This window comes from Parasteatoda tepidariorum, chromosome 10 (genome assembly GCF_982258835.1).
Source record: "Parasteatoda tepidariorum strain Cologne lab strain chromosome 10, Ptep-v5.0, whole genome shotgun sequence".
Classification (NCBI taxonomy): Eukaryota; Metazoa; Arthropoda; class Arachnida; order Araneae; family Theridiidae; genus Parasteatoda; species Parasteatoda tepidariorum.
The window spans coordinates 96,165,858-96,185,526 of NC_141764.1; the positions used below are offsets into that span (position 1 = coordinate 96,165,858).

Genomic DNA, 19,669 nt, shown 5'->3' on the forward strand with positions numbered 1-19,669 from the left:
TGTGAATTATTTTGTATAGAATTAAAACATTGACTGAAGGCATTTCAAAACGAACTTTTATCATTTTATGTTGAATTTCAAGGGTGCCCACCAAACGCTTTGTACTGCAGGTAGCGGATTCGAATCTCGTGCAACCCTAGATGTGTCTTCATGCTATCTGTTTTTCACTTTGACAAAGGCTTATAACCCGTTTTTACGTAATTGAGCACACAGCCTGCATGTGTATGTGCATACTAATAAATAAATATTGTATTTCTAATTCATTCAATTAAATTTTTTATTTATTTTTTAGATTATCAAACGTTTATTAGATGGCCGTAGAAATTGCAACATTACTGGTGTATCAGTTATTGGACTGTTGAGAAGGAATCTATATTTTCCACATGATCCACGTTTCATACATAGTGGTTTTGTTAACATAGATTATGAATATGATACAGTCATTGACCACAACTTGCTTTCTTCAGAACTTCCCCAAGGTGTGTTCCTAGACGAGTATCAAGATTCGTTTTTAGGAGCCATCTTGGATTATGACTGCTCAGTGGTGGACTACAAACGAGAACAACTGGTTACGTTAAACTGTCAAGACAAAGACAGCAGGACATTTGTCGCCACGAAAGGAGGCTTTTGTGTTGGGTACGGGACCATTAAACCAACTATTCAAGGTTATGGAAAAATCGGGCCATTGTATGCAGAAAATCCCGCTATAGCTGAAGCTGTTTTAAAGAATTTACTTGTGTCTTTCAATGTGAAAGAAGGCTTAGGAGCGCAAACATTAAGCAATAATGTTAACGCCAATTTGATTTTCGGAACCTTTGAAACAAAGCGAAAAAATGTTATATTAAGTTATAGGTTATATTCTAAAGAGTTATTGATGAGTGAAACTAAAAAAATTTACGCGGTATTTGAGGGGGAGTGTGAACCATTCTAAAAATTTGGTCATTATTCTGTAACCGATTCTACTCTTTTTGGATGACATTTACAACTTTGATAAATTTGAGATATTAAGGGTGAGCGGTACCCAAAATTTTCTTTCTTGGTGAAAAGGCGAAAAAAGAAAGTCATTTATGTGTATTTAATGGATATTGATTTATTAAAAAATATTTTCAACAAAAAATTATAAACAAATATTCAATGAAATCTTTCAATTTTTGAAAATAAATTTAAAAGTTTCACAATGCTATTAACTTTTTAATTTACCAGCTTTGATTTACCAGCTATCATTGGCATGTTGAGACAAAAGCGAACAAAATTGGGTATGTAATTTTTCTATTCAATTATGAGTTCCGTAAAGTTTATACGAGGATTGTGACCATTGCCAGTCTTATTTTTGTCACAAATGAAATAAAATAATACTTCTGAAATAATAATCTTATTATTTTATAAATAAATACTATTACTTTAATCCAATTGTTATAAAAAGAAGACTAACGCTATAGGAAATATAACTGGACGACAGATTGTTAATAGGTAGGATTTAACTTTCTTATTAAACGTCTGCCGAGTTACCTATCCTGTATCTGACGTTACCTTCAAAACCTCAGCTGCAGTTGAGATTAGTGTGTGAGTTCGCAAAGTGCAGAGAGATCGATGTTGACGTCGCTTGAAATTTCTGTTTACTAAAGAGTTAACCGTAGATTGTTGTTTTTGTGTTGATTAGAAATAAAATGAGGATAAGTAGAAGAAGCTATGTACATCATCCTGATGTACATACAGGTATCCTCAATCTTGGTGGATCATTCAGTAAACGTAGCACTCAGGCTTTTTCGCTGCGTCTTAGGTCAAATTTTTTGGTTGCTTCATCATCAGCCATTTTTATCCTTTTATTTTATAAAGTTCACGGACGCCACGACATAAGATTATGGATTTCAAAAAATATCCAAAATAGTAGAAATCAAAAGAACAGGATAAAGAATAATTAGGCTGGTAAACAAATTCACAATTTTCTGTCAACTTTATTCAAAATTGTTAACAAAGGAGATTGGCTAGTTACAACCGCTCTCATCAAAATCCTTGAAGCATCTATATATACCGCTACACTGTTACGTTACTATTACGTTTCATTAAAATATGAATTACGAGTTTTAGTGACTTAATTAACGAGTTTTCATTAAAATATTAATTAATAATAATTACACTATATAACTGATAATGAGTAGACAAATTCATCAAGTTTTTTCGAACTCGTAAACCATTTTCTTCTACTGATTATATATAGTTATCTCGATGATTATTACATATTTACTATTACATATTATCTAGAATGATTATTACATATTTATTATATCTCGACTAATTAAATACAAACATTCCGACTAATAAACTATTTCATCAGTTTAGAATTATTAGATATATAATTTTAAATTGGTAAAAATGTAATCTCTAACGAAGGGTTCATTTAGAAATTAAACCAATGTTATTATAATGCTTTATGGGGAAAATAATAATTCGAACATTAATTTAAGTAATGAAAACATAAACCTTTTTATTCAACTGAATATGTATAGTTATCTCTTAGAATGATTATTATATATATACTATCTCAGCTAATTAAATACAAACATTCTGACTAATAAACTATTTCATCAGTTTAGAATTATTGGACATATCATTTAAGATTGGTAAAAATTTAATCTCTAAAGTAGGGTTCATTTAGAAATTAAATTAATGTTTTTATAATGCTTTAATGGGAAAATAATAATTCACATATAAATTTAAATAATAGAAACATAAGAAAAATATACTAGCTTGTGAAAAATTTCTAAGTCCCTGGAAAAGAAAAAAAAAAAAACGCTCCTCATCACATTAGCGATCAACTCACTGAAGAAAACGAATTAAATATAAACATTCTGATTATGAAACTATTTAATTAGTTTAGAATTTTTAGTTATATAGTATAAAATTAATAAAAATGTAATCTTTGAAGGCTCATTTTTAAAATTAAATCATTGAAATTATAATGCTTAATTAAGAAAATAATAATTCACAAATTAATTTAAATATTGAAAGCAAAATAAAATATACTAGTTAGTAATATATTAGTCCCTGGAAAAGAAAAAAAAAAAACGCTCCTCATCACATTAGCGATCAACTCACTGAAGAAAACGAATTAAATATAAACATTCTGATTATGAAACTATTTAATTAGTTTAGAATTTTTAGTTATATAGTATAAAATTAATAAAAATGTAATCTTTGAAGGCTCATTTTTAAAATTAAATCATTGAAATTATAATGCTTAATTAAGAAAATAATAATTCACAAATTAATTTAAATATTGAAAGCAAAATAAAATATACTAGTTAGTAATATATTAGTCCCTGGAAAAGAAAAAAAAAAAACGCTCCTCATCACATTAGCGATCAACTCACTGAAGAAAACGAATTAAATATAAACATTCTGATTATGAAACTATTTAATTAGTTTAGAATTTTTAGTTATATAGTATAAAATTAATAAAAATGTAATCTTTGAAGTCTCATTTTTAAAATTAAATCATTGAAATTATAATGCTTAATTAAGAAAATAATAATTCACAAATTAATTTAAATATTGAAACCAAAATAAAATATACTAGTTTGCGAAAAATTTCTAAGTCCCGAAAATAAAAATAATTCTTCCACTTTCCAAAGAAGAGATAATAAAAATCTTCCTTTTGATAAAACTTTATCTAAAGAGGGGATCTCGTAATCTCATTCCATTTCAGAAAAATGCCCAAGTGCGACAGGAGCCCCATGAGTATACAGCCACATCGACTCGGGGTCAATGACTGCGACATGAGCCCCATGAGTATACTGCCACATCGACTCGGGGTCAATGACTGCGACTTGAGCCCCAATTTTCCACTACTCACGACATTTTGATAAATGATCCGAATCTATTGCAAAGTATTCACTCAGATCAAAAATATGACCGTGAAGGAAAATCATAATTTTTTTTAAATAAAAAATTTAAATTGATTAAAAATCATGATGTTCAAATTATTATATTTTACAAATATTTTTATACTTACCAATAATTAATAATAAATACATTTTTGTACAAGTATATGAATGTATACAATAAACTATATATAATTAAATTGTAATTCTCATTTCATCCCATTTGTCCCGCTTTGTCTCAATGAAAACGTGGTCACTTTAATTTTACATAAGTTACATTTACATACCCCTCATATTGCGACTTTCCGCTTATAACGACGTTTTATGACCAGTTCTGCGAAGGTTGCTAAATCGAAGTTCTACTGTATTTGCATTCGTGGGTTTTAACATATGCACTGTTTTATCAATAATCATTATTTTATCCAATTTTATCTATATGCTGAACTGTTTTAAAGTCGTTTCCTTCGCGTAGCATGTCCTTTTTTGGACCTTATGCCACTAAATTCGTCATTCAATTCAACATATCATACCCCTTCAAGAAAAGTGTCATAACTCTAAAATGCAACATTTGAGAAAAATCAACTTAGAGAATACGATAACCCTTATTTTGAATTAGATTCAAAACTAACAAAACTGCCTTCAACTGGATAAATAGCGAGTTAGAGATTTGACTTAAACGACACCTTGTTATAAATAAATTGTTTATATGTTATAAAATACTTTTTATGTATATTTAGATTTATTTATGTTTTATTTCTTTGTATGAACTTACTATTAAAATCTTTTATGGTTGTCATTATAGAGCACGTAATTCCCGGTAACCGAAATATTTCTTATATATATGTTTATTTTCCGGTAAATAATAAGTTACAAAAAGGGTGAAATCAAAGTAAAACTAAGATAATTTAACATGATGCACAAACATAATGTATAATTTAGCAAGACGTATTTTTAAGCCAAGTTAATAAAATAAAAAATTAAACCTTTTATAAAATGAGATTTTTCACTTAACACGAGTGACGACTCCAAATATCGACGGAGAAAATGAGTTTGTTCATCGGTAATTCTATAACTGTAAATACACTTGTAATTAACTTTTATGTAAAGTTCAACGGGTTGGTCGCTATGGCCTCCTGCCCCGCGCTAACCAACCAAAATCACCATAGTGATATTTTTCCTCCACTTGTTGCTGAGGGTGGCAACGGGTGACTGAGATGGGGGCCATGTGTTTTAAAATGTAACCAAGTAGTGTGTTTTTTTTTAGAAGGGAGATTTAAAAAACTATCTCCTATAATTGTATGATGTATAAATTGTGTTTTAACATTTTTAATAAAGTCTTATAACTGAAGCTTTTAAAAAGTGTTATAATGGCGCACCAACTAGAGGCCCGGATCCCCGGTAATCCGATTTTATGTGTGATAGCGTCACCCGAAAGATCGTTCTTCAACTGTCTTTTCTTTTTATTTTGTTTCTTCTTCCGCTCGCTGCAGCTGTGCGTGTGTGTTTTTTGTTTTGTTCGTGTTGTTGACATTGAATAACTGTGATTCTTTTTTTTTCTTTCGCCTTTGGGGAGAGAAAAATGTTTCTTCGGTGGTTTCAAATAATAACTTTTACAGCTCTTTCAATGATTTAACATAAATATTTTGATTTGTTTTATTGCTCTCAATTTATAAAAATACTTAATCAGTAATTGTTATGTTATTTAAGTGTTTTAAGTAATATATTTTAAAATAATTTTGGTTACTTGCATTACCTATATATGTTTATTAGAAATGTTTTATAACTGGTTAATAATTTAAAAAGTGCTCATGTATTTAGTTTATGTGATTAAGGTATTATATTTACCAAAATAATTATGATTAAATTTTGTATTGTAAAAGTTGGTCAAGTATGCTATACAAGTTACCTCTCTAAGATCATTTTACCATAACAATTACAGTATTATTTTAATTCTCTAAGGTGTGCCCTTGTGCAAAAATCGCCCCAGTGTTTACATTAAGTGTTACTAATCTAAAGTATGCCCTTGTGCAAGAATCGCCCCAGTGTTTACATTAAGTGTTACTAATCTAAAGTGTGCCCTTGTGCAAGAATCGTCCCAGTGTTTACATACAAAGTGTGCCCTTGTGCAAGAATTGCCCCTGTGTTCTCATTTATAATCTGTGCTCTGAAAATAAAAACGTCTTCTTTTGTTTATTGGAAGATGACGTTCTTTGGAAAAGCTCGTAAGGAGGATTTAATTCTCCTTGCTAGTGAGCTGGGTGAAGATGTCACCCCTGATTTAAAAATTATTGATTTGAAGAAAGTTATTACCTCTAGTGATAACTATGAAGAGGAGTTTGTAAAAGAAATGCTAAACACGATCATTTCTCAAAGACAGGATGCTGCTGAGGAGAAAAAGAGAGCTGCTGAGTTAGAAAAGGCCAGCATCGAGAGCAACGAAAGTATCAAGACAGAGCAAATGAAATTGGAACTGGAAAAGATTAGACTCGAGATAGAGGCAAGACAGTGTGGACCCTCCACCAATACTGATGGTTTCCGAAGAAAACCTGTGATTAATTTGTTGTCCTTAATGCCCCGATTTGATCCAAGTAATAACGACATAAACCTGTATTTAGTGCTATTTGAGCGCCAAGCTCAACTCAGTGAAGTTCCTAAAGAATTTTGGGCATCCAATCTTATTGGACTGCTGCCCTATGATGTTGCGCAGCTAATTGCAAGAGAGAGTGACGATGTTGCTAGCGATTATGACAGAGTAAAACTACTACTTCTAAAAAGATTTAAATTGACGGCGGAAAAGTTCCGTCAGCTGTTTGTGAAACATAATAGGACTAACTCATCGTCTTGGCAAGATTTTGCCTATGAACTTAGGAACTTTTTCCAAGGTTGGGTTAGTGGTTTGGAAATAACCACTTTTAGTCAGTTAGGAGAATTGATCATATCTGACCAAATTAAACGCAAAGTGCCAGCAGATGTAAAAGATCATTTTATTGATGAGTGGTGCCAGTTGAACACTGTGGAAGGGATCGTCAAACGGCTTGATGACTATGAAGCTGTAAGAGTGAAGAGGGAACCAGCCGCTTCAAGCTCCACTGCCCGAGTTGAAAATAAAAGATATTCGAAACAAAGTAGAAGGGGATACCCTGATACAAGACCGAATTTTCAAGAACGTTCTAGGCCGGAGAATTTTGAACTTCAACCAAAGTTAACATGCTATGGCTGTGGAAGGCCAGGATACAGCAAAGCAAAGTGCCCTACCTGCTCTCCAAATGTTTGTGCAAGTGCTATCAATCTGCACGCTTGTCATATTTCTTCCTCTCCCATAGCACTGCTTGATGTTGAGATTTCTGACATCAAGGCCAGAGTTTGTGCTGATACAGGAGCAACCCGCTCCATTGCTGGAGAGACATTGTTTAAGATGCTGAAAGAAAAAGGAGCCCAATTCCAAACTAAAGAGGTAGTCATAACTTTAGCTGATGGAAGTCAGACTACAGTTGAAGCATGCGCCACCCAGGTGCTGGTTAACATCGAAGGTAGAAAATTCAATCATGAACTGTTGGCCCTGCCCGAGGCTACTGGAAATAGAACTCTACTGGGGAATGATTTTCTGGAAAAGACTGGTATCGTCCTAGATATCCAACGTAAAAGATGGCACTTTGGTGATGAACCTCATCATAAAATCTATTTCCGGAAGGATATCCATAAACCTGGTTTATCCATAAGCAACATTGTGGCAAATGAATGCAGCCTACGAGAAAATGAAGGAGAGCCTCTGACCCCAGAGCAAAGACGAAGGATTTCCATACTTCTCAGTGAATTTGTAGATACCTTTAAACCAGGGGGAGACCCTACTCCCTTTGCCGAGCATCGAATTAATACTGAAAATCATGCACCAATATCAGTTCCGCCATACAGACTGTCACCAGCCAAGAAAGAAATTCTTAAACAAGAATTGGATGATTTGTTAAAAAAAGAAATTATAGAAGAGAGTGAATCTCCCTATGCAGCTCCCGTTCTGTTGGTTCCCAAACCAAATGGTAAACACAGACTCTGTGTCGACTATAGAAAGCTTAATGCTGTGACTGTCACAGACTCCTATCCTTTGCCAAGATTAGATGATCTCTTGCATGATGCTAAAAACATAGGCTATATTTCCACTATAGATCTCCAGTCCGGTTATCATCAGGTGAAAATTCATGATGATGATAAAGACAAAACAGCGTTTGTAACTCCTTTAGGTGCTTACAGATTCAAGAGGATGGCATTCGGGTTAAAAAATGGCCCTGCAACGTTTCAGAGACTAATGGACCGTTTTAAAAATGGACTCCCCCCAGTAAAAATTCTCATTTATTTAGATGACATAATCATCATGTCACCTACTTTTGAAGATCATCTAAATGATCTAACTCTTGTGTTCAAAAGACTAGCCCAATTTCAATTGTAAGCTAACCGCCTAAAGTGCAATTTTGCTTGCTCTAAGGTAAAATACTTAGGTCACTACATAACTACCCGAGGACTTGAAGTAGATCCAGAAAAAGTAGAATCTATAACCAAGCTTCCTGTCCCTAAAGATATAAAGCAGGTTAAATCCTTCCTGCAAACTTGTTCATGGTATCGTAGGTTTATAGAAGGCTTTTCTACCCTGTCGAAACCATTATGTGAACTTACAAAAAAGAATGCTGCTTGGAAGTGGACTGAGCAGGAACAAAAAGCTTTTGCTGCCCTGAAAGAGAAGTTGGTTTCTTCTCCCATTCTGAAGCAAGCTGATCCCGACCAACCTTACACAATAAGAACTGATGCCAGTGGTTATGGATTGGGTGCTGTTCTCGTACAGGGGGAAAATGAAAATGAACACCCAATAGAACATGCTAGTCGTCTTTTAACATCTGCAGAGCAAAACTACTCGACTACAGAGAGGGAAGCTCTAGCTGTTATTTGGGCTTTGAATAAATTTAGAGGGTACATTGATGGTGCCCAGGTGACAATATCCTCTGACCATCAACCCTTGAAGTGGTTGTTAAGTATTAAATCTCCATCAGGAAGGTTGGCCCGATGGGCCTTGCAACTACAATCTTACAACCTGAATATACAGTACATCCCAGGAAGAAACAATGTCATTGCGGACATGCTGTCTCGCCCACCTTGCGCTCATGAAGAGAGAAATCCTTGTTGTCTCTGTTCAGTTACAATTGATCTTCCAACTCGATCACCAAGTGATATACGCACTGAACAGCTAAAAGATAATGATTTACGAAAGATTATAGAAGCATTTGAAGATCGCTCAGATGAAGTAGACCTTAATCGATGGACTGAACGAGGATATATCATGAATAGGGGAATTCTCTATAGATACTCCCATGATAGTGACTCGGACGAAGCTCAACTAGTAGTCCCTATGCAAGAAAGAGGTCAAATCCTTAAAGAATTTCATGATGCGCCAACTGCTGGCCATTACGGTATAGAAGGTACCCTGGATCGAATCTCCAAAAGATTCTTTTGGACTGGTATGAGAAGATTTATCACCGAATATATTAAAAACTGTGTCGAATGCAACCGCTATAAAGCTTCCACTCAAAAGCCAGCTGGTCTTCTTCAGACTCCTGTACATAATCAAAGATTTGAAAGCCTATCCATAGACCTATTTGGTCCATTGCCCGAAGGTAAAGATAAAAAGAAATGGATCTTCATCGTTGAGGACTGTTCAACTAGATGGGTTGAGCTATTTGCTTTAGCTCAAGCCACAGCTAAGGAGTGTGCAATCACTCTGTTGGAGGAGGTGATCTTGAGATATGGATTGCCTAGAAGAGTTATCAGCGATAACGGCTCACAGTTTGTGAGCAGTGTGATGCAACAGCTTTGTTTTCTGCTTGATATTAAGCAATGTTTGGTGCCGGTATACCATCCCCAAGCAAATCCTGTGGAAAGAAAGAACAGGGACCTGAAACCTCGCTTGGCTATTCTTGTTGGCCAAGAGCATAGAAATTGGGTTGACCACCTACCAGTCATCCGATTCGCTATGAACACATCAAAGTGCGAAACGACAGGGTATACTGCTGCATACCTTCAGTTTGGACGAGAGCTCAGGACAGTTCAAGAGGTACAGCATGATATTCGAACGGTTATCCAAAACAATAACTTTGTCCCTGAGATAACCCCGTATCTCAGAAAATTTTCTTCTATCCTCTCGACTGTTAGAGATAATGTTGAAAAATCCCAAGATCGGCATAAAACATATTTCGACTCAAAACGGCAGCAAAACCCCACTTATGCTGTAGGTCCGAAAGTGTGGGTGACTCTACATCCACTCAGTAATGCTAAGAAAGGAATTACTGCCAAATTTGTACCTAAAAGAGATGGGCCGTATCTCATACTTCGAAAGAAGTCGCCTACCTCCTATGAACTTGTCCACCCAGATAAGCCACGTGTTCCTGTTGGGACCTACCACACCTCAGCATTGAGACAATGCAACTCTGATACACAAGCAACAGAACCTATTTTACCTCTCCGAAGGAGAGGCAGACCAAAGATCAATTCTGATTCCTCCCCGGGACGTAACCTCGGAATCAGAGGGGGAGAGTATCACAAACGGGTTGGTCGCTATGGCCTCCGGCCCCGCGCTAACCAACCAAAATCACCATAGTGATATTTTTCCTCCACTTGTTGCTGAGGGTGGCAACGGGTGACTGAGATGGGGGCCATGTGTTTTAAAATGTAACCAAGTAGTGTGTTTTTTTTTAGAAGGGAGATTTAAAAAACTATCTCCTATAATTGTATGATGTATAAATTGTGTTTTAACATTTTTAATAAAGTCTTATAACTGAAGCTTTTAAAAAGTGTTATAAAGTTAATAAAAATTTTACGTCTCTAAAAGCAATCAGATAAGTTTCGGTTACTCAGGTTAAAGTGAATTATTTTTATGATTAGAAAATAAACGGTATGATTGATGAGTTGCTGGGAATTATTGAATAAACGACATGCTGTAAATGCTATTAAATGCACACCATACTTTATTAAAGAAATAGCTTAAAAGAGCATGCTGAAGTTAAGTGTCCCTACTCTATTCGTAAAGAAGAATTTACGTAGTTCAGTATCATCATGGCTAAGGTAAGAATTATGATTTCTTGAAAATTGTAGGAGGAATAATTATTTGACCATTTCTATATTAAATAAATAATCCCAAGAAGCTGAAGCGGTTGAATATTACCCGATTAAAAACTTTACTCGCTTCAAAAAATACGTAAATAGCAAATAATAGTCAATATGTATATTTCTTCTCATTCACGCCTCACAAGTCTTGACTTTAATCAGGTAAGACCATTCATATAATTAAATTTGCAAAAAATATATTTGGGGAGAAACGGATAAGGTAGCAACGGTAAGGCTAGGTAACTTTTTGCGATACTTTTCAGAGAAAAGAAATCTTAAAACAAAATATTAATGAGTTCAAGCAATTAGGAACTGATTCCTGTTGCAGTTTTGTTTTGTTCTTTTTAATTATATTGTTGTGAAATTATTGAGGGTTTAAAATAGGCACTTTAATCTATCAGGTCGGATGCGGACTAATTTACACGTTCAGTGCGCACACATTAATACCTTTTGACCTAAACGGAACACATTAATACCTTTTGATTTACTAAAGTGATTTTTACGCTCTGCGATACATTCTTAATGAATTGAGATTATCTTTAAATATTAAAAATTTCTGCAGAAAATATTCTTAACTTGCAAAACACGAAAATTTACTTTCTCTGAATGATGAAAACTTTTACTTTTCTTTTGTTGATATATTTAAAATTTTGACCCTGAATTATAGGTAAACTGGAAATAATTCCAACAGTTTAATTAGGTAGAAATGTTAATTTCCCTTTTTGCAATAGTATATATATATATATATATATATATATATATATATATATATATATATATATATATATATATATAAACTATTATTAAACTTGCTTAATTTTGTGCAATAGAATAATTTTTAATTATAATAGATATTCATTTTTTATTATTTAATTGAATGATGATAAAGAAGTTACGGTTAGGCGTACGATTTTTAAATTTTTTTACTTCCCTTAAGGGTAGAAAGACGTTCTCAAGAGCAAAAATATGATTTTTTTTACACTAAGAAAATATGCTATTTGCATATTTCAATATTTTTTCTGAAAAAGTTTATCTTAATGTTATTTAATAAAAATCATATTTTATTTCAGCTGTTTAATTTTTATGAATAATTAAAATGTATTATGTATCAGTTTTTACTAAATACTAAAAATTTTTTGGTACGCTTTAAAAAAAAGTCTTTTGAAAAAAAGCACATGAGACAAGCATAAATTTATGTTAATATCTTTGAAATATAAAGTGAAATAATTTTTTTTAATATTATAATATAATTTTATTTTACATAGATAAAATAAGTTGAGCTTTTCTGAAAAACTTAATGCTATCATAATTTACATAAAGGTTAAGGTAAAATTATAAAAAAAAATTAAATTTTAACTGGTTAAACAAAAACATACAAGGTGTTTACATAAGTGTGCAAAATTTCAAAAAAATTGAATAAGTACAATTTTGTACGAGCGTACCTAAATGTTAAAAAAAAAAGAGTTTTGAAAAACAAGTAAAGAAATAAAAGAAGTTACATGATAAAACTTTCCGGGTACATAATTATCTTCAGATATTTTTTCAAGTGTTTCCCTATTTCTCTTCTGCTGTTTAATTAGGTTGAAATTGTGTCCTATAGGTCGGAATAGATCAAAGATCGAACATTTGACCCTCTTTATGTAATTTCACTTTTGACAATATTACTTATTAAACTTGCTTAATTCTGTGCAATAAGATAATTTTTAATATTAATTTTTTATTATTTAATTGAATAATGATCAAAAAGTTACTGTTAGGCATACAATTTTTCACTTCACTTAAAATGCAGAAAATAAATTTTTGAGCGAAATAGGATGAATAGTTTCAGAGTAATTAAATTTAAAAATTCACCTTTCATTGACTATTCGACAGATTCAGTTCAGATGAAATAATATATAGGTGATTCTCACGAAACATGACAATTCGGACCAAAAAAATTCTTCAAATTTAAAGTCTTCAAAATAATCTAAATTTTTTTGTATACTTCTTTAGCTACACTTATTAATATCTTATAGACAGCAGTGTAGTTTATTGATATTTGCTCGAGAAAGAAAATAAAATAGAAATTCACCAAATCTTGAATGCCAGGAAAATGCAATATTACCTTAGAAGTTTAAAAAACAGTAATTTTAAGTTAATAGTAAGTAACTCAACTGAAGCCTTTAAGTCAGATGAACCATAAATTGCTTTAATTAATTCTTTTTATCCACCGTAGAAAGGAAAAGGTGTGGGAGGTTTTGAAGCTAGTTATTGGAAATATTGTTTGGGACCTGCCAGGAAAATGACATTTTGATATTCAATTTAAATTTTTTAAGTATACAAAACAGTCAATGCTAGTCGAAGTCATTTTTAAATGCTAACAGCAATGCTATATATTAATTTTTTTTTAAAAAAAAAGTTCTTTTAGTATTATAGTATAAGATCTTGGAGCAAGGGACAGTGAATTGTCATGTTTCGCGAGAATCATCAATATATATATATGTAATACAAAAATTAAATACTTTTGTATTAATAAAAGCATTAAAACTTCATTCGTTTTCATAAAATATCTTTAGTAAAGGATAAGGGTAGAAATTCTATTTTGGGACTTCAAGGCTAAAAACATGCCAATGAATAATAATTAGATTTATACTTCAAAAGAGAAGTTATTTTAAGATCTTTCACTTCCATATAAGGAAAGATTAAACGATTTGCTATGAGTAATAAATAAATTGATGAGGCGTAAGAATACAGAAAAAGGCAATAATGACTGGCCGCTTTACAACTTGTAATCATCCTATAAAACGCAGGACCGAATGTTTTAGCGTGGCTTTTTGTTGTTTATCATGCTTAAGTAAAATCCGTCAGCATAGACGGGATATGTGTTTCCCCTCTCCCACTTGGAGAGGGGTTAAACTGCTAATTCACCATCGTTTAGTAAAATAAAATATGCCGAAACTGGACTCCTTAATCATGCTGCTTTTTTCAACGTAATTAACTAAAAAATATCGGTGTGGATACACCGCATATTTCATATATATCAATGAAAAAATGAGGGGGAAGAAAAATAATAATATTAAAAACAAGAAACCGGGAAAAAATTATATAAATTAACAATGTTAGTTTATTTAATTTTTGCCATGTGCAAATCCATTTCGGGCAAATCCGTGGCTAAACAGGCAATTCATGTTTCTTTACTCTTTTATATTTGTTCTTAAATAAATGTTAATTTTCTAAAATTACTCATTGTCAACTTCTTTAAAATTATCCAGTATAATATTATATTGCGCACATCCATTTTCGGGACCATCATTGGTAACTAACAAATCAAACGCACATCAGTACTGCAGTAAGAATATTTTGCAATCTGGAAATCTTGTTACGAAAATATTTTAAATAATTCTTGATTATTTCCCTTTCATGTAAGTTCATTTGAATTCGTTACTCGCTTTATGGATTTCATTTCATGTTTTATTCTGTTTTTTTCTTTATATTTTGTTTTCTGTTTTTACGTGATACAAGCAATTTATATATATATATTTTTTTAGTGCTCCTCACACTATTGTATTAATATATTTTGCTTTGGCTATATTGATAGAATATTAGAAAGCACTCTTTTTAGAGGATATAATCGTGTGTGAGCTGATGAAAAGGTTATATATTTTATTTTCCGGATTTTTACTAATTTTTTTTCCTCTTGTTTTTCATTATTTCCCCCCCTTTTTTTTTTCATTGTTCTGCAATTTTTCCATGTTTTCTCAACCTTTTGAACTTGTTTTATGAGCTCTATTTACATGCAGCTTATGCGCAGTAAATAAAACTTATTGTTTTTCTACGCGTTTTTTTTTTTTTTTTGTATTTATTTATTACTAGCAGCCTAAGGCGGCCAGCTGTCCGCCACGCTAAAGGTTTTCACAAATAAAGTTTTTTAAAACATAGCAGGAAATCTGAAGATTAGTGGACAATTAAAGTGTTCCTGTCTGCAATTTTGTCTTTGTATCCAGTTCTGCTGCAGATGTGTTATAGCTCTTGAGGATGTTTGAAGATGTAACCTTGCTATGGTAACCTAAGGCCTATGGTAACCTAACCTATAATATAAATATCAGGTGGAGACTTGTTTTTTTTTTTTTTTTTAAAAAAAGGCCTCAGAAATTGTGAAAGCATACAAAAGTTGCTTTCGAAATCATCATTGGCCACTAGCTGAAAATTAAAACGCAGTTAATAACATATTTAAGAAACAGCAATAAAATAAAACTTGTGTCAGTCAGCATACAAATAGTATATAATTCTTCATATTCTTGTAAAACTTCTTTATAAACAATATTTTTAGTTTTTCCATTTGGTGCCAATAAATATGAATTCTTTTCATCACCAACTCTTGAGCAGCCAACATAAAGCTGCCCATGTGAAAAGCAAGGCTTCTGCAAGTCAAGACCAACGACTGTCGGCACGATATCCGACAACTCTCCACCATCGGTTTCATTGTCAGATAATTCTCTGAGACGCGCTGTTATTTCTTCAAGAGTCAGTCCCCGTTTGCGAGACATTATAAAATGTATTTGATAAAAAACAAAAGAGTTGATGAAAAACGGAATCAGAATTTCTGGACAAGAAACGACAGACACATTACTTTCGCGAACAAAATCCGAAGTATATCTGCGCGATCAAGGTCAGAATTGATTTGGCAGCGTTCCAAAAATGTTACACTGAATTTGTTGACTAACAAAAGTAAAAACGAACTAACTTTTTCAATAGACGAATCGAAACTGTTGACACCAAACCGGCGATCTAGGTAAAATCATCGATAAATAATTTTTAATTAAAATAAATGACTTTTAATTAGGCATGCAAAATCTAAATAAAGAATCAATAAAAGTCACAAAGAATGAAAGAAATCGTCAGGTGTCGAAATGACACCGTCCGGCGTTCGAATGATAAAGAAGAAATCGCACCCTTGCTACAAAAGTGCCACAACTCAAAAATTGTAATTTTTGAGTTATGACCGTCATTAGACGTAGTTTACACGTCTCTACCAATCTTCAAAAGAGCCAGAAGTTGCATTGAAAAATCAGCCGCCAGAGGGCAGTTATGGCGTTTTGTTGTTATCAAGATGCATAGGACCCCTTCCACTGAAATGCCACATCTTGAGTTGTCGTCCAGCCGTCGTAGAGTAACGTGCGTATTGTTTATCTTCTAAACTGTTATATTTCGAGTTGTGGCGTTTTTTTTTGTTTCAATTGGTAGTGATCAGTTGAGTGATTTTGAATTGCGGCATTTTAGATGATTCATTTGTGGAATAGGATTGTTTCGTATTTTGAATTATGTCGTTTCTGATGAATGAGTGAAAAACATTTGCTGGTTTGAACTCAAAATGTGTCACTTTTGGCGACATCGAGACATCTAAAATCCACACCGATTTACGTACCTGCACAGTACGTGACTCTGATTCAGACAGCGAAAAAACAGGGTCCCCCTTACCGCGTTCATGAGCTCACATTCGAAGATTTTTATGACTTAAAACTGCTGCAAGAGCAATGGGGTAAAAACTTTAATATGGACACTGAGAAGAACAAAATAAAGTGGCAAGACATCAAGATACTTCGTGTCGAACAAGATCAACCTCGTTCATTCTTATATAAAACATCCTACAGTGACGAAACTTTCAAGAAGGTAGACATGTGCAACAAGAAGAAAACTCGATCTAAAGAAGATTTGAATACCATCCAGTTGGTTCAGGCTTATTCAGCTAAGATTCCGTTGCCTGACAATAAAAAACGAGATATCCAAGATCTTGTTGATAAAAACATAGTCCCAAAGTTTTATTACAACTCTTTCTTTAAAACTATTCTTGAATAAGTTTGCAAAATGTAACCACGTGCTACCAGTTGTGAGCCTGATAGAAGAACATTAATTTCAAATATTTTAATTTGTTAAATTAAGTGGTACCAACCGACCAGGTTTTATTATTTTATGTAACCAGTTCTTTTGATTAACGTTTTTCTCGTTATATTATTATAATAATTTTGTAGACACAAAATGATCAGATCTCGTGTGGAATCTAGTGAAAGCAGCAATATGATATAATAATATAATATATAATATAATAATAATATAATATAATCTGCAATATGAGTGTACTGAAACTGTAGTCATTAGCATTACTATTTAATTATTCTTATCGTTCTTGTTGTTTTTAACTTTTTCACAGTTTATCATTCGTCAAAGAGTTTTGTTTGAGAAAAATAAAAGTATTATTACTTTTTCATTAATTTGGGCAACTTTTTTTATTCACACATTACCCATTGTATTGTACCTACCTAGTTGATCTCTATTAGATCATTTAAAAACGTAAAATAAATCCATGATGGAGCAGTAACAAAACGTCGTAACTAAAAAGCTATTTTCATTTTAAGTCATCAAGAGTGTCATATGTCCAGAAAACAATCTTCGAAAGTGCCCCAACTCAAAATAATTTACTCCATTCTTTGTACGTGAGAAATCAAAACAGTCGTAACTTGAAAAATTTGAATTTTGAGTCGGAAAGATGGGAAAACTAGAACAGTGACTAACGATCATAGTTTGAGATGTATCGGTCTTCATATTGACAAATTCAAAAATACTAAAATGTGCCTAGTCAGCCCGGGAACAGTTTTTTGAAATTCCTGGAAAACGTAGTTTTTTGAGTTGTGGCACTTTTGTAGCAAGGGTGCGAAATAATCAATAGAATTTCAAGATCGTTCAAAAACGAAACTTCAAAATGGATGAAATTTCAAAACGGAAATGTTTCAAGTAATTGAATTCAGGTACTGTAATTAATTTAAATTTTCAACTATTCTTTCAAACTTTCAATAAATAAATAATGAATGCTGAACAATTCCAAACATTTATTGCTGCATTTAATCAGCAACAATAAGCAATGATAGCACAAATCGAAAAACATTTTTCAAAAGAACAGTCTATTGATTCATCAGTAAATCTTGTTAATGTGCATCCTTTTGAAAATTATGATTCAAAACGTGAAAAATTTTCATGCTATTTAGAACGATTTGAAAATTATTGTTCTATGAAGGGTGTTATAAAGATAAAATTGCTCAACTTCTATGTGTATCTATTGGTTCATCACACTATAATAATTTGGCAGCTTTTCTTGGACCAGAGAAACCAGTCAAACAATTATCACATGATAATCTTGTGAAAACTTTCAAGCAAATGCTAATTCCTAGAAAAAATTTAGTTGTTTCTCAACATTATTTTTTAAATATATATCAAAAAGAACATGAATCAATTTCGGAATTTGTAGCTGCTTTGCAACGTGACTGTGATAAATCAGTAACAATTGCAGATGTTTTTCTCCGGGCTCAGTTCATTCGAGGATTGCGTGATGACTGGTTGCGCGAACAGGTGCTACAATCAGATTTAATAACTTTCGATGATGTCTTATCAAAGGCGATTGCTCTGGAGGCGTCCAAAATCGAAAGTAAAGAACTCACTCAAAATGGTTCTCCACGGTCTACTTCTTACACTTTAAGTGACAATAATAAAGTTTCAAATTTCTCAGCACGTCATAGAAATCGTTCCAGTTCACGATCTAGTTCTCAACGCCAGAATCCAGATTATAGACCCCTTGGTATTGAAAATCTATGCATCAGATGTGGCAGAAATAATCACCAAGTCAAAGATTGTCGAATTAATAAAACTAAACTAAAATGTGATTCATGCAAAAAAATAGGTCATGTTTGTAAAGTCTGCATTTCAACTTTAATTAAGATGCCACGAAAGTCAATGAATTCCAGTCCCAGACCTTCTCTTCATGCTGTTTCAACTGAAGTACATGATCAAAATATTACATTTGGTGTCAACTCTATTCACAGCTCTTCACCATGCTGTAAAGTTATAGATTTATTTGAAGTTTGCCATGACTCTGACAAATATATCGTCTCTGTATACCTCTATGGGAAGCTACAACATTTCGAAGTAGATTCTGGAGCAAAGTTTTCCCTACTTTCAGAAACTGATTTTGAACGTTTAAATTTAAATGTGCCCTTGGAAAAATCAAACATTGCTTTTCGTACTTATTCTGGAGTTATCATTCAACCCAAGGGGAAAGTGCATGTAAATGTTGCATTTCAAAACAAAAACATTACAGGTGAACTTCATATTGTTCCAGCTGGATGTGCAGCTATTCTAGGCCGTCAATGGATTCGAGACTTAGTAATCGAACTTTTACAAATAGATGCTAATATATCAAACACTTCAATTCATAAATCACCAGTGTATCAAATCAATCCTCTCAATTCACTTTTGGAAAAATTTTCACCCCTCTTTGAAGAACGAGTTGGTTGCGTCCCTCATTTTTAAGTATCACTTCAACTTAGGGATGGAGCAAAAGCCATTTTTACTAGGAAGCGTGACGTTCCTTATGCTCTCCGGGATTTGAGATCCCGGGTGAAAAATGCGAAATTAAATCTTACATTAAGAACATTACTTTTAACCGCTGGAGAAATGACTGGAGGTCTAGTGACAAGGGAAGACAAACCTATAAATTTTTTAAAGACACAAGCATAAAGCGCCTGCAGGCCAATTATTATTTAAACCAGCTCCTTACTGGCCACGGAGTGTTCGGGACCTATCAACAAAAATATTTCAAAAAATCAGCTTCATGCAAT

General features: G+C 32.8%; 2 protein-coding genes across 2 annotated transcripts in view; both read left to right on the forward strand.

Moving 5' to 3' along the window:
- Positions 1 to 1,965, forward strand: part of LOC107450807 (uncharacterized) — a 45,378-nt gene extending 43,413 nt beyond the window's left edge. Inside the window, exon 4 of the mRNA XM_016066709.4 lies at positions 293 to 1,965. Coding sequence (XP_015922195.3) covers positions 293 to 931 — 639 coding nt within the window. The 3' untranslated portion in view covers positions 932 to 1,965. The remainder of the gene's footprint in view (positions 1 to 292) is intronic.
- A 16,247-nt stretch (positions 1,966 to 18,212) lies between these two features.
- On the forward strand, positions 18,213 to 19,361 carry LOC147803109 (uncharacterized). The gene has a single exon (XM_087152901.1). The coding sequence runs from the start codon at positions 18,213 to 18,215 to the stop codon at positions 19,359 to 19,361; it is 1,149 nt and encodes a 382-aa protein (XP_087009027.1).
- Positions 19,362 to 19,669: the final 308 nt, after the last annotated feature.

Coding starts and splice junctions, on each gene's coding strand:
- LOC147803109 (XM_087152901.1), top strand. CDS start 18,213: ATGCTAATTCCTAGAAAAAATTTAGTTGTTTCTCAACATTATTTTTTA.